The 23190-nt window shown below is 39.4% G+C and overlaps 1 protein-coding gene across 1 annotated transcript in view; it reads right to left on the bottom strand.

Moving 5' to 3' along the window:
- LOC108052839 (protein naked cuticle) overlaps window positions 1–23190 on the bottom strand; it is a 45716-nt gene extending 22526 nt beyond the window's left edge. The window contains 1 exon segment of the mRNA XM_044458234.1: window positions 22131–23190. Coding sequence (XP_044314169.1) covers window positions 22131–22194 — 64 coding nt within the window. The 5' untranslated portion in view covers window positions 22195–23190.

Below are 23190 nucleotides of genomic sequence, written 5' to 3'. Positions count from 1 at the left end.
CGCCGAGAAACCATTTAATTGCCCTCGTACACACAGGCCGCAAAAACGCGCCAAAGTTCTATGCAAATACTCATTTCCTAGGCCCATATCCACCACGTTAATGCCTTATTGGCATATAGCTTGACCCACTTTCTGGGTGTGCCCCGGGTCATTACGAAAAGTAAAAAAAGGGAAAACTTTAGCCAAGATACTTTACTGACCCAAGGATGCTCGCCGGCAGCTGTTGCAGTTTTCAAATAACTCAAATACTTCATGTTACACTTGGACCAGTTACAAAAGCTGTTGAGAGTAAGGCCCAAGGATTTTGGGTTGCAGATAAATTTATTAGGGTTTTTTTCACAAGTTTGTTCACACAACAATTATTACAAAATGGTTATGTCCCACAAATAATTTGTTTTCGAGAACTTAGGTAGTTTTTATGTTGTATATTTTCATGTTTTAAATTTTCTTCTAAGCTTGGTCAATTTTTAAATTTCGATCATACCAAAGTTAGTTTTCCCCCACGTCTTTTTACTTATCCACTTTCCTTCTTTATTCGTTAAATCAGAAGACGTGACAAAAACTCAACCAAATTTGCACTTACTAAACAGAGTACTTACTTAAACATTCAGACCGAGGGCCAATCATCTTTACCCTCCCGGCAAAGTTAAAACTTAAAGTGTCCTTTGTCCCGGGCTTTAAGCTTGATTGAAAATTGAAAGGGACATTCGGACCGAAAATAGGGAAATGCGGTTGCCCAGATTCTAGTGATAAAGTACTGGCAAGAAAAAAAAATTTAAGGGCAAACGAAAAAAAGGAAAACTTTTTTAAATACACTTAAGCTAGGATGGTTGGCCAGGTTTTGAAGTTCGGAGTGTCCTGGTCAAATCGGCCACGACTTTCAGTCAAAAGTCCGAAGCTGCTTTGAACTTTTCCCGCCCTATTTCCCCAACCCCCCTCAAATCGCCCACTTCCTTTCGCTTTGGCAACAAAGTTAACTTGATTGAACTTTGTTTGGCTTTGCCTTTAGCTGCTTTTCTTGTTTTCCCTTACATTTTTTATGTTGCCCACCAATGTTTTTCTTGTTCTTCGCATTTTCTCTTCTCTGGTTGTATGTTGTTTGCGCTTTATAAAACTAAATGGAAAATAAATTTTGTTTGCACTTTGTATGGCGAAAAAAAAAAAAATAGAGGAAAACTGTGAAAAGAAAGGAAATGGCAACTTGAGAGTGTGAAGGAAAAAGTTTTTCAAATGCCTTGGGGCGGTTATCCCATGAGGGTGACGCATCGGTGGTGCTTCTGATGGCCTGGAGTGTGTGGATTTCCCTGGCTTAATTGTGGCGCATTTCCTGGAACCCTTTTCATTATTTGATGCATTGTATCATCAGCAGACAATAAACTGCGAAATTCGAAAAGAAACTCCCGAAGGCAGTAAAATCCGAGCGGTCGAAAGGAACTGCGGCATACACTGGGAGGAAACTCGGCATATGTATGTTTTAAATATCAATAAAAATATTTGGTTTCAAATTTAACATCACGTTAATTTATTCTTTTTCTTCTGTGTTATTAAATAATTTAATTTCATGTTAATTTTGTCCGATAGATTTACTTTCTTTTGAATCGAGTATAGAAATATTTCAATTGAAATATGATTCTATTTGAAAATCAAATTAATACATATTTTTAGTATAGCTACATATGTATACCGATGTCCTAAATAATCGTTGATTTCTTTATACTCTGCAGCTTTAGCTCTGGGGGTATATTCCACCCGTACATTTCGCCAAGTGCTACCATTCCCGGTTTTTTTGGGGGTTGCTTCCGTTGCAGCAAACGGCCGCCTGCAATCCGGCGATAGCAATCCCCGGCTCTTGTCATATTTCCTGGCTGTCTGTGCTGCTTTCGAGCTCTTCTAATTTGGGGGCGTTTAAGCCGGTTTTATTTCACTAGAGTGGTAAAATAAAGCCAGGGTGTGGGGTCTAAGGGTTGCTTTAAAGCAACGTACGTGACTCGGTTTTTCGGGTTCTTTTTTTTTGTCGAAGGCTGTCAAAAGTCACCCTCGGTGATTTTTTCGCTTGGCAGGCGACTGAAACTAAATAGCCAAAACTGCTGACTGCCTATCGATTTTGGTCATTTATCGCTCTAATGCGATTATAATGCTTAAAATATTCCCAAACTAAGTTCTCTCCAACTGAGATTCCCCAGTTTGTCAATGCGTGAAAAGTACAACACACCCCCAAGCCAGAAGAAAAAAGAAATATTGGGAGCTTACAACGCCTTTAAGGGTTGACTTCTTTGATTTGGAGTTGGTTTGGGTACACACCTGCAAGAAAAAGAGAAAAAAGGGTTGCATTAGTCGGGGAAGTTATGTTGGAAGAATGTCGATGATGTGGGGGATGACGACCCGATGAAAGCATCAATCAGGCATGCCATCAATCAGTTTATTTAATCAACTAGAACGTGATGGAGTTCACATGTAAACACTGGGCTAAGGATATCCCCGAGAGGATGGGACTGGATTATGTTTGGGTTGGTGAAGGTTTTGTTATTTTGCTGGATGAATTACGGCTCAGTGCATTTATAGAGCTCTTCTTGAAATGGAACTAGCTTAGATATTAGCTTTCTTTCATCTTTCATACAAGTTCTTTCTAAGGTTTCATATCTATCCTTTGCCTTTGTGTGTATTTCCGTTTTCTGATTGAATTGCTTGTTATCCTGAATCCTTTTTTCATGTTTTAAGAAAGGAAATAAGATTTTATGTCCTGCGTTCAAACACCCCTTATAAATATAACCCATAAAATTGATTTCTGTTCTTGGTTCTTACAAAATATAAAAATATTTATAAGTAAGGAGATTTCTCGCTGTGACTTACAAATATTTTTTATAAAGCCTTTTTGTTTGTATTTCGTTTTCTTCATATGTTTGCCATTTTATACATTTATCCCTGCATTTCATTTGTTATTCTTCACCACTTGCATAACTCCTGATCATACTCAGTTTTTCAGAACGTTTATAACAATTTGGCCCCCTATTCGGAGCCCCCTTTTGGCAGCTCCCCCCCTTTCCGCCCTCGTATGTTATGCCCATTAGGCCTAATATGCGTTAATGCTATAAATAAGGGCTCGTCGCCATACGATTATGGCATACTAACCAACTTCGTTTTGTTTTCGCTCAGAATCTCTCTGCGCTTTCTTTTTTTGCACATCGTAGGGGAAGTCTGGGGGAGGCTTCTCCATGTTCCCGAACTCCCACTCCAACGCTAATATGAAATGTAATTTACAGTTGCCGAGGAGACAGCGTTGACAACAGGGCCAAGAGTCTTTAACGTCTTTAATCCAATTTCCCAGCGACAAGAGACGACGCAGACCGAGAATGAATACAAATGTGGCGTACGTGTTAAATTTTCCCAATTAAATGGGTTGGCGCTGAGTTATTTTCCCCGTCATTTGCAGCTCGTCTCCTAATCGATATTTATATTTTGTTTGGGCCATTGACTTAATTTCTTCGTCTCTGCTTTCTGCACAACACAAATTATGCAATTCAAATTAATGCTGCCATTATCGGGGAGTTGAGGGTTATCCGAGAGGCTTCCCCATTCTGTATTTTCTGTCTTTTGTGTATTTTCTTTTCCTTTCACAGCTTTTGTTTTTTTTTTTTTTTGGTAAAATGAAATTAATCCAGCTTGGCAAATGCCAAGCACGTATCACTGTGGATGAGTCTCCATTTCTGCTGTGTTTGTCTTTTGTCTTTCGTTTCTTTTCTTGTCGGCTTTCCCACTCCATGTATGATTTTTCAATAGCTTTTCATGCTGGCTAAAACCAATCCATGGCATAGAACAAAAGGCCTCCGGAGTTGCTGCCTTAATTCTGTGTGCTTTGAAATCGAATTAGGGTACTATACAGATACATATATGGATGGAAGTGTGTACGTGTGAGATGACCCCCAGGCACGGAAAAAAATTAAACCAAATATTAAAATCATAAGAACGTAAGAAATAGCAGTAGATAATAGGAAATAAATCAAATAAATCTTTGCCATTTAAGAATCTCAAGATGAAAGCAACCCGAAAATCAAACATTTGTATATCCCAACTAAAATATGAAAATAGTAAATATTCTGTAGTTTTTATTAGAAACATTTGTAAAGATGTTTTCTAGAATATATATGTAATTTTTATATCTGATGATAAATATTCAATTTGTGCCTAACAATCTCTATAGTCCTTTCCAAACACTTCAATTCTAAATGAATTTACTAAATCATATTTTATTTCTGGCAAAGTTTTAACGCTATTTTTCCCAGTGTATCGTTGTCATCTCGGTTTTTGGTGTTTTTCTGTTTTTCGCAATTTTAGGTGAGGGCATTGGGGTGGGGCTAAATTTATGCCTACAACCCCTCCCCCTGCGACTTTCACACACGTAACCTGGTTGACAGCTGTTGCCCAGGGCGAAGTTCGAGGGGGTGGCTGGGGGAAAGTGGAGATGCTGCTGCCATGGCAAAGATAACAACAAAAAGGCGAAATAAGCAAAAATATATATATAAGTATATAGTATAGGACACATACATTTAGGGGAGTGGCATCGTTTGTAGGCCTTGCATTGTTAGCAGTTGGCAGTTACCTTTCGGTTAAGACCCTTTTGGTGGTGAGAGGGGGCAGGGAATGAGACATGGCATAATTGGGCTACATTGGCATTTCACTTTTGGCCCAACTGCTGTCGCAGAAGAACAAGAAATACAGCAGCAAGATGGGAAATAACAAGAATAGGTTGAGATGGGCTAACACAAATGTAAATGCCACACAAATGGCATTGAATTGACCCAGTTTCGTGGTGGGAAGTCAGGGGTTAAATCAGCAAAGGCGACCAAAGTACTTATAAGAATATTGATTAAACATAAAGCTGCCTTGAATCTGAAAGATACTTTTCAGAATTTGGTAGTTTTTAATAAATGGTAGTTGTGCTGTATTGAAGTTTTTGTATGCTCTAAGAATTTATTTAATTAAAAATGTAGTATTATTGCACATCATAGTCGTTAAAAAAATGATTTTAAATAACACTAAGCATGATTGCATTTGTTACCACACATTTCCTTCTAAATCGTGTAAAATCTTTATCAATTCCCATTTAATTTTCCTTTATTTCCCTGTCTGAGCCACTTATTGGCATAGTAAATCTACATCAACAAGACGTTTTCCCCTCCCATTTCTTACTCTTATTTTTCCGCTCATGTCTTTTGTTTTCCCGCCACACACATTGAGTCTGACATCTTTGTCACCTGAACATCCTTTCGCTTCCTTTTACCTTCCTGTTGGGTCCCATGTTCCTTTATAGATTACGCAGATCCTCCCTCCTTTAACCCCTAACAGAAAAACCTATATCTATGTCTTTTTGTTTGTGCTGAAAATTGCTTCCCCCCAAATTGGTCATAGACCCCACCCTCTCTCCGAAATGGCCATCGTCTGCTGTCTTAACGGAAATCAACGACGGCAATTTTCACACCAAAAAGGAAAATACTTCCTACTACTTTAGACAATCCCAAATACCTTCATTATATGGAGCCAGGAATCGGAATCGAGGACGGAATCACAAACGCAATCGAGAAATGCCATCAAAATGCCCTCCAGAGCATAAGCGTCTTTTATTTTATTGTTTTGTCAACGCTTAAAAGAAATGTTTTTCCATTTAGCTGAACACTTATGAGTATTGTGCTCTGCGGATACGTTTTTGGGATTTAAAAAAAAATATAAAGAAACGCAAGGCAATGGAAAATATGAGGGAAATGTGGCTGAGCTTATGTGCGAGTGTTTGTGCCATTGACGACTTTTCACACCACATCAAAAGGCGACGAGGCGAGTGCACTCAAGTGTATAAACAATGGCGTTAAGTGTTTAAGTGCACGGAAATATCAGAGCCATGGATTGGCCTCGAACTCAAAGTCTTAAGCGGACTCCTCCCCCTCTCAGCTTTAATTTTATTTTATAGCATTAGCAATTTAAAATAGAGGGAAAAAGAACTCAGATAGAAGCAGACACAAAGTTTAATTGCTGGCAACAGCTTGGAAATAGTAACAGATATAGCGGGAGCCACATAAAAAACCGCATTGGGAATGGTCCACTCTAGTCCAAAAAAAAAAAAAAAAAAAAAAGGAAAGAAACCATGGACTAGGGAAAGATATATAAAAGCGCAGAGCAGATAGTCCAATAGAGACATTGGTGTATAATTTTATTGGTGCTCTGCGGATGGCCAGATGGCGCCCAGAGCTTCCCTCCTCCAACCCCCGATTCCCTGTATTTACAGGTGGCTTTTGGATGGGGTATTTCAAGGGGAAAGGGAGTTGGGCCTTCGGTTGGCTTAATTCAATGAAGCGGCTTAAGGCCAACATCAGCTGTGGCCAGCTTAAGTTAACAGTTTAAGCCGTAGCGTAAGTAACTAGAGCTGGTCTTTGGCCTGATTAGTTTAATTAAGCCAACGCGTGAGTTGGCCAAGAGAATCCCCGTGGGAAGGTGACAAGTAATAGAAGAGGGGAGCAAATTAACTCTTGATGGATGGCCCAGTTGATCGATGAACTGTTCACTTTTCTATTTAATGTATGATAAATCACTTAGCTATAAAGTTACTGAAACTTGACATTTAAATTAATGGTACAACCTTAAATAAACTGAATTTATATATTAAATAGTATAGTAAAAACTTAATTTAAAAACGGCATTGAAAAACTTTATTTAAATGTTTCTTGAATATTTATAATTAAAAACATTGAATTAGTATTCAGATTTCATTTTATATCTCTCAATTCTTTTAAACAAATTAGTTGGTGCACAAAAGAGTAATTTGACTGTATTTCAAGGGGTGTCGAATTCAGAATTACTTAAGTGCTTCTGTGCTACCAACACTTCCAATCCCCAGTTCTTCTTAAGGACAATCCCCTTCTTATCGCTTCATAAAAATAACGCAACTAATGGCTAACTGAAAAAACGTTAGCTTTAATGGCTTTCTTGGTCTGCTAAGTTTCCGTGTTTTTAATTGGTTGGAAAATGCCAACGTAAGTAACAGTTAATTGCCTTTAAGCAGCCATACCGGAGCACATGTACCCGCCAACCCCATTTCAAAATCCCTTCCCATCGGCCATCGAACACACCTCCATCCCCAGAAACCCCAATGCAGTAAATAGTTTCGACGTTATTTTACTTGGCCTTTTTGCTGCCCATAATTAGATGCATGACTTGGCAGGGTCTTTTTATGTGCGGTTCGCTTGGTCCGTCTAAAAGTCCGTCCGTCTATCCGTCCCTCTATCCGTCCCTCTATCCGTCCGTCTAGAGTTGCCGGTGCCGGCTACTCAATTAGCCAGAAAAGACATTAAACTTTCGCCTGGGGCAGCTGCAGAAGTTCAAGACTCCGACGTCTCTTCATGCCTAATGAAGTTAGTGCAGCAGCAGCAAAAAAAAAAAAAACGAAACATAAAAATAAAATGCAAAAACAGCTATAAAAAAAAAACACAAACATTTTGAAGCGCCACTTTTTAAAGCAGCTGCTGAAATTCAAAATCAACTTGAATCCCCGTCGCCACCTTTTCGCTGCTAAACGTCTGCCATAAATAAAATGCGAAATTTTTTTCACGAAAACCAAAGCAAAATTGCTTGGTTCCCGGGTGGAAAAAAGAAAAAGGGGGCGGGACTTGGGGCGTGACTGCGGTGGTGTGAATATTGCTAGTTGCACTTGCCCATGGCTTTTCCACAGTACGTGACTGGTTATCCCATCCGCATCCATCCAAAAACCTTTCCTGTTGCTGCTGCAACATATTTTGCGTATCAAATTTTGTGCAAAATACTCACAGCCCGATGAAATTCTATTGGGAAATATTTTTCAGCAGGGTCCGGAATAGGGTATTGCCAAAAACTGCAGGAATGCTGGCTATTTGAAAGTGTCTCATGGGCTTTAAATATTTTAAACACGTTTGAGCGTTGTTCAGTCTGTTTTCCCAACAAGCTAACAAATATAAATTAATATACAAATGTAAAATGATGTTACTGACACGTACTGTAATTTTTAAATTACAATAATTGAATTCATGTCGTAATAAATAATAATTCAATCAGATTTTCTCATTTATCTTTCAAATCCATCTTAATAACTTTCATTTAATAATCCTCAATTTATTCCTAACCTCCTTTGACAAAAAGAGTATAACCAAGGTTGCCTTATTACCCGGAAACACTTGCCATCAATTTTTCAGCAGCTCTCACCCTAAATCTCCCATTTCCGTGTGGATTTGGGACTCGATCTAGGTGGCTAAATTCACGTTGCTCTCGAGCGCTAAAGTGCATGGCAAACCATTAAAAATGAATTGCCCGGGCATATTTTATAAACGAAAATTATTTTCAGCTGAAATTGTTGTTGAAATAACAACCAGAGGCGGCGGCGGCGGCAACTATTAATAACAAAGTGTGGAGAAGTGAAGACCCCGCGAACTCCCCTAATACAATCATATAAATTACACTGCCAGAGCAATCAATCAATGTCAAAGTCAGACTGAGTTGCGCTTATAGGCCCAGGGTCGTCAGAAACACAGAGATGGATATGGGGATGGAGATGGGGTTTGGCCGGGGTAGATTTAAGCTAAGCTGCCACGTACTTGGCCGCTCATCAATTTCAATAAGCCAGCCGAAAGTCCGAGTATTCCGGACGACCGACCACCGGCGAACCATTAGCACCTAGGCCAAGTGGCAGCGGCATTTGTCAAAGTCCCCCGATATCCCAGACATCGCAGACGTCCTCGCCTGTGTTTTGCATTTTAAATTGTGGCACAAGTGAAATTGAAAATGGCTGCTAAATATATGCAACAATGCGACAACATCGCTCAATTGCCAGCTCCTTTGTCTTGGGTGTATCTGTATCTGTATATGTATCTGTATCTGTACCCGAGGACGTACTATATCTGCATCTGCGTGTGGTGTCAACAATGGCACAACGCTTTGGGTGGCATTTCATTGACAGCAAGTCATAAATTTTACAAATGACAGCCGGCAAGTGGTGAATGACAGTAGAAAAACGAGTGGAGGGGGCATTCGAAACCCTTGCCAAGATCCACATGTGATAGTTTTTGCAATATGTAAATTTCGTGGATCTAGGGTTAGGATTGGGTTAGATGGGTTGGGGTCATAAATGGTTGGGGTAACAAAGATAAACTCTTGTACTGAACTCCTTTATGTTGATGCGAAAATATTTTCATTGGAAGAAAATACCATTTTTATAAAGATGAAATAAATGCTATTCTAAAATTCTGAATTTAAGAGATATATTTACATTATAAAATTATTATTGAAATACATATTTGTACAACTATTAAATCTAATAATTGATGGACATAATTCAGATTAAAGATTAGATAAATTTTAACATCATTCCTGTAATTACAGCAATACCATATGTCTAGTCACCAAAATTGTACAGCACTTTACTTTGAACCCACTCAATCTTGTCAATCAATACCGGCTTAGCCTTTCTTTCCAAAACCACAATAGAAACCAATTCATGTTCCCATAACTATAGACACTATACATATAAAGACTTTCCCTATGCGATGGACATGCCGCTTTGTGCCTTCCTCTATGATCTCTTTTTCTTAATCACTCTCAACTCCAGTTCCAGACGGCTGCCTCATCAATCAATCAATCACAATGAGGTCTTTTGAAGGGAAAAGAAAGACAATCGCTTCGGAGAACCTTTCGCCGTGGCCACAACATCCACACAACATCCCGCTCTAATGACAGCCGGGCACTTACGGTATCTGGAATCGGCTTAATCGGACCCTTCCACTCGGAATTGAAATGTAGTTCGGCTTTATCGGAGGGACCACACCTATGGCTGTTCCCTGGAAACGATGCAACCGATTTCAACCGCACTCGGAGACCACAGAATAACGGCGACACCTGCCCATCAGTTGGGTCACCTTTTTCCAAGAGTGTGTATGTGTGTGAATGTGAGTGTGGAACGGAAGTGCATAGAAGCAGAGCTAATGGCGGCGGAGGGAAAGAGAGGGGCAGAAGCAGGATCCGACCATCATCAAGGGGAGGAAACAAGAGGGGAACAGGCACAAAATCGTCGGCGCCGCATTTTGGGGCAGCTGTGGATGCGGTTTATTCTCCGACTGAGGCTGCAGCGGAAGTTTTAACAACCGCCGCACACAGACTCGCCTGCACTGAGAAAAATGCAGGAAAGAAACGTGACAATTTTAGACACCACCTATTAAAATGTCAAAATGACTGATTGAGATACATCATGAATGTGGGAAACGAAAAATAAAAATTGTAAGCTTTTATTAGTATCAAATTTATTTTGAAAATTACTAATAATACATTCTAAGCCTATTCAAATTAATAAAAACATTGGTTAAAACTATGCATATGATTTAAATAATATTTGGTAGTATTTGTCTTAATAATATTAAGACAATAATATAATTTAATTTAACGATTTAACGAAATTTATAATTTTATATAAATATATTTAAAATCCACAAAAGCATTTTTCTAACCACAAAATTGTGATTTTGTTGCGACTAAGATTAATTAGTATTTTGCAACTGATTTGTTTTAATTACTTTGAAGAATCAGTTAAAAATTTATCTTGGCTATTAATCATTTACTCCTGTTCCCTCAGTGCAGCTGCTGTGGGACACACACACATATGGAAATTAAAATCAATTGCCATTGGAGTGGGATACGGAGGAACCGCCTAAAGACACACACGATGCTCCGCTGCCATCATTAGCTGCAATCGAAATCGTAGTTTTGTTGCCGTGCATGTGTCATGCTGTTCTGTTTGCCATGAAAATCCCTAAAAAGATTGTGCTCGCCATGTGTCCTGGCCTATCCGACCATGGATCTCCTTGACGTTTTTATAGCTGCTAACAATGTGTCAGGTTTTCCAGGAACTCCGTTTGGGTTTTATCCCTAAGCCGGCTGGTTCTGTATCTGTGGCCTCTGAAGCGGATAATTAGGCAAATGTTTTGCCTCGAAGTTTGAATGAAATGCTGGATGAGTAAGCGAACAAAAATTCGTGGCAGAAATACGCTAGATCCCAGATAAAAGAAGGTTCAGACCGACAGTTGATGTATGGGTATTATCTCGAATATTTCACGAAGATCGCTGGAGGAAGTTGGATAGGTTGCTTGGAATGCAAATGGTGGCATCTATATAAGACAAAAGAATGTTGTATCACTGAGATACATTCGGGAGATACAAAGAGGTTACAAATGCTTGCCATTAAACCAAAATAGAGATGACTTTATAAGAAAACTATTTGAAGTCTTCAAAAGAAAGTTTTTAGGGTTCAATTACTAACAAAACTCTTCTTTATAAACAACGTTGTATAAGAAAATGTATTAAAAAAAATATATAACTTTTTGCCACCTTTTATATTTTATTTAGCACTTCCTCGTTTTCCCCTGCGAATGTCCATAAATTCTCTAATCCCCAAGCATTTCAGATAGTTTAAGTCTCTTCAGCTGTTTTCATTCATTATAAGTTGAGACTTTCCCCGTTCATCTTTTTATAGCACCTCAAGGAGTACCTCGAACACTAGCAAAAATTGCATTTCCTCTGATCCCCTGGCCTTTCCCCCTTCTCCACGATTTTATGCATATTTTTGGCATCCACGGGTACCCTATTTTTATTATCGGAATGGGGGCCACACAAATTATGCGTAAATATGCGTACCTCCCGCCATCCTGCCATTCTCTGCCGTATTTCTTGTTTATCGTTTTGCGAAAAGTCAATTTTTATAACGCACAGACCAACGATGGGGGCCAGATAAACCGATCCGTACATATACAGATGTGTATATAAGCGTCGGTAAAAAAAATGATTTGTGGTTGGCTGAAATTGGCGCAACATTTCGAGGCAGGAACCCCCAATGGAGAAGGTGGGAAGGGAAAAGAATATGTAACAAATTTGTAATTTGAACGCTACAAATCATAATTTTGCATAATGATCAATTCATAAACGTCAAAACCTTGTTATTCCCAGTTGCCAGTGAAGTGAATTATGTGCGCTTTTTTTTTTCGTGGAATTTTTCGACTATTTTTGAAGGGGAAAATGGTGTAGGGTGGCTGTCGTCGCGATTGCGTAGCCTCGGAAATACATACCCCACGACAGCGACAGACACATAATACTCGACTCGAAAGCAAAACCAAATAGACAGGGAAACTTCCTACGAAAACTAATTAAATAAATTGCATTAAATGCTCGTTGAGCAGTTGGTGTAGGGCCAAAACAGATATCTGATTACGAGGCTGGGGTAGAAAGTTGTTCGTTGGCCTTTCAGTTATTATTAGGTAAGGCAATGTACATAGGAAATAAGGTGAGTTGAACGAAATTATTATTTATTTTATTTGTGGGCTTACAAATTATCATTTGGATTAGTAAAATAATTCATACACTTGACATATGTACATGTAATCAATCTATTAAAAATCATTTATATTATTGTATGTATAAAAAAACTTCTTGGACATTTTCATAAAAGTAGAACTAACAGAAAGGATTTTATTTTAAAGGCATATTTATCCATTAGTTAGTTCTCGACCCACATTTATATAGCCTAGGGTACTTAAAGTTTCAAACTGTATTAATTAAAAATTCCCTTTTAAATTATCTACAAACGAAATTCATCAAAAGACCCGAAAAGTAATGCAATCTAGAGAGCATTTGCCATAACTCCGGCTGACAGATGGCTCCTTTTCGCTTCCTGTTGGCCCCTCCCACTGCCACACCCCCTCCGCCCCTCCGCCCACTCGGTTACCTTCTTGGGCAGCCTGCAGCATATCAAATTAACACAGACACGAAGTCGAGGACCCGGGACTGTTTGCTGCCCATTAACTGTAGCACTTTTGGGGCAAGGCACCCCTTAGTAACTCCCCGTTAACCTAGCAGCTTCAATTTGTTGGTCAGGTTTTAAACATACACTGGGGAAAATGAGTTACAATTTTAAAATATTTTGAAATAATTTTCTGTTAAACAAACAATGTGTAAGACAGAAAAATGTATAAAGGTATCAACTTAAAATGGTCATTTAAAGTCTACCATTTCTTTATTATTTTACGAATAAATCTTAAAAATCATCATGATTAAATACGTACAAAATTTAACTTTGCAACATCAAAACTATTTTGGGTAGATTATAGATTTGTGTTCGGAAAATTATAAATTTATCATGGCATTTAAGTGATATTTTTCTCCTGTCTTTCCGTGTATATACGTGGCTTTTTAATGAGCATCGTGGCCGCATTGGGGAAACTTTGAGGCTGAATCTCCGACTGACTGGTGACTTCGGCCAGGGCAAATTGCAGGTTCTCTTTCTCTTTATTTTTTTTTTCTTCGAGCCCCGGCCACAAAGTGTTGCGTTGCACTCATATTTTGCCGTGTGCACCTTAATTATATGGCCGCCGACAGAAATTCAAGTGAAAAACGTTTCTCCGATGATGAAAACGAAGCGGCAGTTGCAGAGGAGGAAAACGAGAAGAATGGCCAGAGATTCAGAGGCAGGAAAATCAGAAGAAGAGGTAGCAAAATAGTGGTCGAAACCTAAGCCTATTCCGTGCCGCTGTTTAAGCCATGAAAATTTAATGCCAGCTTACGGCCCCGAACAATGCCCCATGGAATTTACGAGAAGGGACTGAGAGGGAATTCGAGGAATTTTTAGGGCCGCATTTCCGCTTAGGACTCTGGAACGCCCGCACCAAGTATTAATTATGTACGCATAAAATATCTTTTGAGAGACCCTTTGAACCGCTCTCAACCCTTTCGGGTCCGACATCAATGGGATGCAAATTAACTGTACAAACATAAATAACACTTAAAATTCCCAGGAAAAAAGAATGGATATATATATATATATATCAGCGGTCCTCTCGGCATTTGTCAAAGCAATAAAAATTGCTGGGCTTCTGTTTGATAAGAGTTTTTTATCATCTTTGATGCGAGGGTTTTCTTCAACCTTCATCCCTTCATTAATTCACAGGCACGCAGCGCAGCGGTCCCTTTTTGTTTGAAATATTCTCTCATTACCCTAGATACTTTTGTGCTGGCTTTTCCGCATCCGTATCTCGGCGTGCTCCGTATCTATATCTCAACTTGTTGCTGCTCCACAGTCGGTACCATTTTTTTCCCACACGTCTCACAAAGTCTTTAATGAATTGGAATTGACAGTTTGTTGGCCTTTTTAATGTACAAAAATACATATATTTATGTGGGTTTTGCTCGCATTCTGTGTTTTTCAGCATGCTCATTTTTAATGTATCTGCAAGATGCATCATCAATTATTCAATAGACTGCACTGCAATGCAGTCAAACGAAAACTTTGCCCTCAACGTCAACCCCCCCCCCCTCCCCTCCACTCAATGTCCCTCGGAAAAGTGATTAATTGGCGCTACAAATTTATGACGTTGTACGGCCGATAGCGAGTTGAATGTATGATAAAGCCCGAAATGGATGGCAGTTTCCCCCTCCACCACTCCGCCCCTCCCCAAGCGATTAAAACTTTTCGTCAGTCAGGCAAACTTCAACTTCGTAAATACATTAAAGTATCCGCATGTGTACGTGTAAGAGTTGTTTGTTTGTTTGTTGTTGTTTGTCCTGTCATTATGTTTATTGTTATGGTCTTCGTTTCGTGCAATAAATATTATATAAATCATAGAAATAATTTATAAAGCTATATTTACTCAAGCCGAACTCTTAACGAGGTTTCCATAGATATTTCTGCTATTTGCGGTAATGGGATACTTTGATATATGATATATGTTCGCTGGAAGGTTGGCATTTTATTAGGAGCTCTTATTTGAACAGAGTTCTTCATGAACTACGTTGTAAGGAGTAGAATATATAAATTCTATATTATACAGCGAATTAAATTTTATCTTTATCAGTACAAATGAGTGTTAAGAATTAAAATAATTCAATTTGGCAATGTTCACTTATTTGTTACAAATACAAAAAATCAAGAAAAATTAATACAATACTATTTTAGAATATATTTTAAAAATCAATGTATTTTACCCAAAAATTAAAAATCTCTAAATGTTAGTGTTAATGAATAATAATAATAATAGGTTGCTTTCTCCAAACGCACACTTCTTGAACCTTAGTTAATGAACAACTCTCCCTCCATTACGGCTTCATTTTTTTACAGACTTTAAGTACTTGCTATGGGTATTTTTCATGTTGTAATTTAACGCTTTTTTATGCCGCTCTGACCACACCCACAACGGCAACAATAACAACGAAACCCTCTTCACTTCCTCGACCAATTTTCCCAGTTGGTCAGCGGTACCGAAAATCTTTTCAGGCAATGAGGGTCCATTGTTATTATGATTATTTGTAATGTATGTGAGGGCGGTGGAGGGGGCGGGGAAAACGAGAGGGGTTGGGGAAAGCTCAGTTCAATGCTTTTAGGTTCTATCTGGGGCGATTGTTTCCCGCTGGCCTCACATCTCTTGGGGGGAAATGAGGCTGCCACCGGGATTGCGTTAATCATGCTACATTGCAGCCGTTCCACAATAATCATAATAATCGAGAGTACAACAACAACAACAGCGACAACAAACAACATCATTATTTTGGATATTTATGATATTTATGTAATCTGTGGAATGGGCAGTAGATGTAGATGTGCGCCACGATTGTTGTTGTTGCCATGGCTCTTGATAAAAATTTAATGTAGCATGTTAACAAGCGACCCGTTATGATTACCCCAAGCCCAGCTCCCATACCAAACCAATCCGCAATCCCGACAATAACCAAAACTGAGTGGAGGGATTGGTGGAAAAAAAAAAACTATTGTACAATACAACACAATCCCGGCAATTCCAATACGAAAATTCTGCAGTCCAATTTACCATTTCGATGATGATGATGTCGGCTCCACAGACGACTCAACTTAACCCCTGGCGAAGGGAAAAGGGGGGAGGGGGGTCAGGAATGGCGGGGCAGAGTGGGTTAAGCAATCCCAAATCGAAATGTAGGTGCGCCGCACTAAGCTCAAAATAAAGTTGGGAACCTGAAGCTGAAGCCGTCGGTCGGCGGAGGAAATGAATAATCAATAATCACAATTGGAAATTTTCTATAAATTGGCAAATGCCGGCAACATAACAGTTTAATTTTTGTCTGCGGCAGACGATAGAAGAAAATGGTTTTATTTTGATGGCAGAGTGTGGGAAAATTGTGGGAGGCGCTGGTGGATTTGAAGCTAAGAGAATTATGTTTTTCCTTTGACAAGTTTCCTTTGAAGCGGCCTTTTGAAGACACAAATTATATTAGTCTGGATTTTTGGTTGCTTCTAAAAGTCTTTGAACTGGCTTTTATTGAGTTAGGAATAAATATGTATTCAAAAGAAAGAAATATGAAACATTATTTAATGCTTATTTTTAAATTTGTGACTTGTGAATGCTCTGCCTTAAAAAAGACCTTAAGCTTTCCCAAAAATCTTTATTAGAATATTTAACCACGCACTCTGACTAGAAGTTTTCCGCCTAACAAACAATTCCCAGCCAATTTTTCTCACCCGCACATGCACAAAGAGCTGCAAGCCATCCATTATCTATTCTCATTCCCAAAAGCACTTAGCTCCTGTTGTTGGCAAGCTTTTGCATTTTAAAGTATCCCGCCCACGACTCCCACTTTTCCACTGCAACATGTTTTTATCATTTAACTAGGTGGATGGGAAAATGGGTGGGAGGTTGGGTTGTCAGAACCCGAAAATAAATCCCGTCCAGAGGAGCGGAGCACTCTCGCATCAACAGCGTGGGAATTAATATCAATGTCGTTGCTGCTTTTCCTGCTGCTATCAGCTCTCAATTTTCCGGCACAGCCACCACGGCGTATGTGTAATGCCAATTTTTTTTTTTGTTTTTGTTGCTCGCCACGGTTTTATGCTCTCCTCTTTTTTGCTTTTTATCAATTAAAAGCCACTTCAAAAGCGGAAAGTGTCTGTGTGTGCCGTTGACACGCATACACAAAAAGCGGTAGAGACACCCAAATACCCCCTACACTCACACACACCCACATACTGGGATACTGGATACTACGGGTATCCATAGTTCGCTTTGTAGTCAGTTGGCTTGGTTTGCTGGTTTTCTGTTTGTTAGCCGCCTTTTGTTTTATCTCCGCCCCCTCTGAAACCCCCTGCCATTCAACTTTAATGAAATAAATTGGAAAATCATTAAGCACCATGGTAGTTAGTCTGAATACTTAAATATTTCTATATAAAGGTAAGTAAATAAAATAAAAATGTTCTCAGGCCATCAAAAGAAAACTAAGAACAAAATTAAATATTTTATATGAAATATTGTTTTGATACAGTTTTAATGAAAATTTATTTTCATATAATTTAATGGGAAATCACAGATATATTCAAAACAATTTATTTCATTTTTTTAGGTATTTAAAAAGCTAAGCTTATCTGCTTAAAACTACTATTCGTAGCATAGCGTTTTAAATACCTAATAAATAAATTGCAATAAATTGTTTTGAGTATATCTGTGTTTTCCCTATCAATCCAACCGAATTTCTGTCACTTTACCAAAAAAAATCGGAGTTTCCACTTTGGTGGGGGTCTTCCCCAAAAAAGTTTCCCAGGCCGCTTTCCTCAAAGCATTTACGAACACACGGCCATGCGGGTTGGGGCACACATGTTTGGCGGCTTTTTCGCTTTGACATAATCAAAACCAAACCAAACCGAACCGAACCCCAAACCAAGCGAACAAATGACGCGACGATCCCCGAAAAAAAAATATACTCGAAAGCGGCAAAGAGCCGCTGTGGCGGCGTCCACTCAAAGCTAATGACCGACAAAGCGTTTTGTATTATTTTCAATTTCATTTTCACTATACACAAACTATTCCCCTGGCCCCCCAAAAACCACACCGGTCCCCAACTTTACACCCTTCCCCCTTGGTGACAACACTTTTCGCTTCGGCCTCGCCACGCTTCGCCTTGCCATGCATTAAATATTATTAAGATAAGGCGGGGGGTTCGCTTATCAATCACACGTCAGAGGCACCGACCCTCGTATATATAATTTGCAAAGAAGAAGAGCCAACACGGTTCCTCCATCAGAGTTATTGAAACAAACTGGCAACCAAGTTTTCATAAATATTTGCCTAGAACTTGTTTTCTTTTTTGCTTTTAAAAAAAGGGAAGAGTTGGTGTTTTGTAAGGGAGCAGTTTTAGTTAGTTCTTTGATTTATTTATTTAAGTATTTCAAAGTTTTCAAATTTTTTTACCAATAATACATTTTTACTTAAAGGAGCTCTATATCTACTCATTAAATGGTTAAAGTAATAATATTTAAGTTTTGTAAATAAAAGAAGTATTATAAATCGACTATAAAATATATACTTTATTTGATCAATAAAGTAAGGAATTTAAGTTGTTGTGTACCCAAAAGTCTTCGTTTTGTAACGAATCCATGGAAGTTATGACCCTCTTATTTGGGGGTCGTGGTATTTGCTCATTCAGCCCAAGTGCGGCATAATTCCAAGAAAAGAGAGACCCAAGAGCCAATTGCTAAATCAACACAAACAAAAGCCGATGACCAAAACAAAAACCTCAAAAGTCATTACATATATCTTGAGTAGCCCCAACCCCCGGGAAGCCTGCAGAAATGCAGAAGCTACGAGCTAACAGCTTTTTATCTTTTGGCACAAGGCGGCACAGCATTGTTTTGGTTTTGGTTTTGGTTGGTGGTTTGGTGGCAGCCGCCTCCGAAAAACCAGTCGATCGAGGTGGACCAAAACCAAAAGGTAAAAACCGATTCGATCCGAACCGAACCGGCCATATAGGGTCGCTGGCATGTCAGAAAGGCAGAGCGGCAACTTCCTGGCTAATATTACGAAAATTGCTTATACCAGGCTATTGCTCCCTGCCCCTTTTTCCATCTCGAGTTCCGTGGATCAGCCAAAAAGTGCCAAGTCAAAGTTGGTAGTTGCAGCTTGAGCTGGACCTCGGGCCAGGCTTTTGAGCCCCGGTGCGGTTGGAGCCACGTTGCCTTGCTTTCGGCCTGTCATGAAGGCATTGGATGCCATGCCGACGCGATTCGCCTGCTGCCTTCTACCGTAATTCACAACAACCACAGCCATACAACCACACAACCATAATAATAACAGCAACGGCACGGCATCGAAGAAAAGCCAAGGCAAAAGTTGTGAAACCCGCACAAGATACAGTGGTAACCAACTAATTTACCAAGAGCATTTGCTTTTACTAAACAATAATATTATTTAATTGACAAGCCAAAAAGTATATAAAATCTATTAGAGCAAAACATATTAATAAGCTAAGAAGCAAACTTTTTTATAAATTTTAAGAAATATTAACACTTTTATTTATTTATAATTTAAAAATATATAAGTCTGCATTTTTTAAAACAGTAAAGTTAAGTAAATGATATAAATTTATAGATAAAACAATAGTAAAATAAACAATTAAGTTAGTATTTATTTAGAGCAACTAAATATAAATTTTTTTAAAACATATGGGATATGCATATTATTGTCTATCCTATATTCATATACATATCCCATATAAAAAAAGGATACAGACATCTACACCTCATGTGCACCTAAGCCAGGGTATTAATCCATCTTTACAACATGTCTAGTAGATCGTATTTAATCTGCTTATAATCCCTGCTAGACCTCAATGACCTCCCAGTTTCGGTTTCATTATTTCCCTACCCGTAAGTACCGCCTATAATCCCCATTCAAACACATATTTTTTTGAACCACTGTGGACGGCCTCTGGTGCCGCGCCTCAAAGCAAAAAGCGCATCTTTTGAACAGAGCGCAAAGCGCAGCTTGGCAGTCGCAGCATCAGTGCGGTGTGTATCTCAAAGATACAAACAGAGTACGCTCGCTGGATCGCCGTTCCTCAGTCCGTCCGTCTTTCTGTCTCTCCGTCCGTCTGTCGATCGTCGTTTGGTCTCTAAACCGCTTTTGTGAAGCCGCTGCCGAGATGTTTGGCATAGTTGGCCAGGCCGCGGAACTGGTTGGATGTGGATGTGGATGTATCTTCGAGATGGAGTTGGGGAGTTTCTGAGTTTTGGATGTGGATGGAGATGGGGATGGGGAGCTTGCAACGACTCTGCCGCCTGCCGCTCAGTTATTATTATTTTTGCTTGCGGCGGCGGCTCGACGACTTTGCTGCCGCTGATGCCCGATGTTATTGTTGTTGTTTTATCAACGTGAGGGTTTTTAAAAGGTTTTTGTGTATGAGTCGGTATCGTATCGTATCGGTCTTGGCCTCGTAGCAGCTGCTGCTTTCTACACAGGAAATAACTATAAAGTCTTTATATTTGTTTTAAGTCGTATTTTCGATGTTAATAGTTTATTATAGTTTATATAGCCAAAAAGTAATAGTATTTAAATATTTGTATTTTTAAATCAATCACACCATAAAATGGTTTGTTGGCAATAACAAATAGTTTTACTGGATTAGATATTTATCAAGGGTCAATTATTTTCTACGGATACATTTTTCCTGGTATCTAAAAGCCCAATCATTGATCTAATATTTCTCAGTGCACTCCATCAGCAACGGGCAAACTCCACCTCCATCGCGGCATCGACTTGCCTTCGGTTTTACCTGCAACAGGTAAGAAATGTTCGTACGTTGTTTTTAAACGGCGTCGGCATTTCAATTCGCTTTATTTTCATTTTTTCATTTTTTTTGTTCCACTCTCTTCCCGTTTGTTGTTGCTGTGTAGTATTTTCGAGGCTGCTTTCTTTGAAGTTGCATACTTCGGTGTGCCTTTGGAGGTTTCCTTTGAATTCCCCTTGCATCTGCCAGCAATTAGTGTACGGGACTTGTTGTCCTGCAAAGGGTTCAAAGTGTTGGCCTGGCATTTAATTGGCGCAGACCAATTGCCAGCCGCCGAAGAAATCTCTCTCTGGGGCTTCAAAACAGAGCAGAAAAGAAAATAAACTCGAGAAAAACAAAGTGGACGGGGGCCCCCAGAATATTTCCAATGAATTTGTGGACGGAAAAAACAAAATCGAACCTAAGGAACATTGATTGATTGATGTTCCTTCAGCGATTCGGACATCAACGTCGCGTCGCTCGTTTGGCAAAAAGGTCGTCCAATATTCCATTTCCAATTCCAATTCCGATCCCACTTCGAAAACGGAATTGGACCTCTTGTTTATTTACGTTCATGATATGCTACCCGTGACTAAGGAGCCAATCTCTAAGCAGCAGCAGGAGCCAAAGCGAAACGTTCTATTGATCGCGGTCCCTTCGATCGCTTCGATCTGTTTCCAAAAAAAATATCTATTTATTTCCATGGGTCGCTCTTTCTTTTGATGTTCTGCAGTTGTGTTTTTCTTCTTCTGCTCCATGCCCGATTTTTGGTTCTATTTCTGTGTGTCGTTTTCCTACCACCACTTCCATTCGCCTCCCTTTTTTTTCCAAAGACCACAAGCGAACGGCTGTGTATCTTCTAGATAAAAATGCAGCCGGGGTATTGCCTACATTTTATTTTCAACTTTTAGTTGTTCGGCGTAATTACGGGAAAAGGATGTGGGAGAAGCCCTTGACTGAATGAATTCAGAATAGTAGGTACATGTGAGTATGGCTGTGGGTGAGCAATTGTTTGGGGGAAGGTAATATTTTAGATATTTGGTCCAGATTCGTTGTATGTTAATGGGAATGACCTTCGAAAACCAGCAGCTGGAAAACGAGTAAAGGAAACATTCTGCATGGGTTAATGGGTTTGGCTTTTGGGGTAATTACTTTCTGGGCAAGGGAAAATATAAAATGTGCATGATTTTATACAAATTTACTAAGCTTGTACCTAATAAATGACTGTTTAATTCCTTTAAAGAATTCGAAATACAAATATTTTACAAGAACCCTGAGCCATACTTCATATCTCCACATCGCACTGTAATTAATACCCCATATTTAAGAGATTCCCTGACGCATTTTATCTTTCAATTTAATTTACTTGGGTAGGTATTGCAAACAAATTGTTTCCTTGAATGCTTTCGCCCGTCCCCGAACTTTGGCACTCCCCGAGAGCATTAACATCCATCTTTTCCGTATCTGTTGCCAACTATCTGCAAATTCACTAAGCAAGTTGAGAACGCTTGGCTTTCGCTTACCTGAGAATTGTTTGTAGCCGCCGAGAATTTTATGCTTCCACCATTTGACAATGTTGCCCGCCATCTCTGCACGAATATATATATATATATTTCTATATATAAGTTGGTTGAGGATGCAGTTACTTGGCGGTGTCTTGGATTTTTCGGTGTTTTTCTTTTTTTTTCGGGGTGGTAGTGCTGGTTGGGTTGGAAATTTACGAGTCCTGGGAGGAGGAGACCTGCAGCAGCCCAAAATGTTTTACGGCCTTTGTGTGTGAGTTTTGCGCTCCCCGGCTGGCTATCCTTTTGTGTAAGGATCTAAGGGACTGAGACTAATATACTCCAGGTAGAAAAGTTCCTTTGCCACATCCACATCCACTTCCAACGTGTTTTTATGCGCTGCCGCTGGGCGACCTTAATTTGTATCTGGTATTATTTTCGACTGTGCGGGTGGCAAAGTTACCAGTCGTGGTCGTAAAAGTTTTTACAGCTCTGATGTGCTGCATTTTAGTTTAATTTGCGCATATTGCGCTGCTTTATTTGATCTACGTGTGTGTATCTTGCAGATACTCGCACCTTTGTGCCCGCCGCTGCGCGCGTAATTTTAATTGTAAAACATTTTTGCCGACTTGATTTGTTTTTCGCCAACCGTTTTGTTGTTATTTTGCTTTGCGACGTAAATAACTTGGCGTATATAAACAACGAAAAAACAACAAATGCAAAAACACGATTTATTTCCAAACGATTGCGACGACGACGACTGCGACGTCGATTTTCCGGGGGTTGGGTGGCGGCGGCGTGTACCGGTTGTTTTTATTATTGTTGCGGGGGCGGTTTTTGGTTTTTGGTTTTTACACTTGATTTTTCACTGCGGCTGGAAAAACTTCACTACCCTGCGTATCTCGCAGATACATATTTATTAATTTGATTAATTTGCAATCTTAAACGATAACTTCACTGGGCCACAAACAATGCATTCGGTCAGTAGTTGTTTTGGTGGGCCAAACTACGCGTATCTTCCAGATACTTTTCGCTGTATCTCGGAGTCTCAGTTCACACGTCTATTCGAATTGACGGACGA

The sequence above is a fragment of the Drosophila rhopaloa genome, unplaced genomic scaffold (genome assembly GCF_018152115.1).
Source record: "Drosophila rhopaloa isolate 14029-0021.01 unplaced genomic scaffold, ASM1815211v1 contig_163, whole genome shotgun sequence".
In the NCBI taxonomy this organism is placed as follows: domain Eukaryota; kingdom Metazoa; phylum Arthropoda; class Insecta; order Diptera; family Drosophilidae; genus Drosophila; species Drosophila rhopaloa.
The sequence above is the reverse complement of the archived record's forward strand: the minus strand, read 5'-3'. Positions and strand labels throughout refer to the sequence as shown.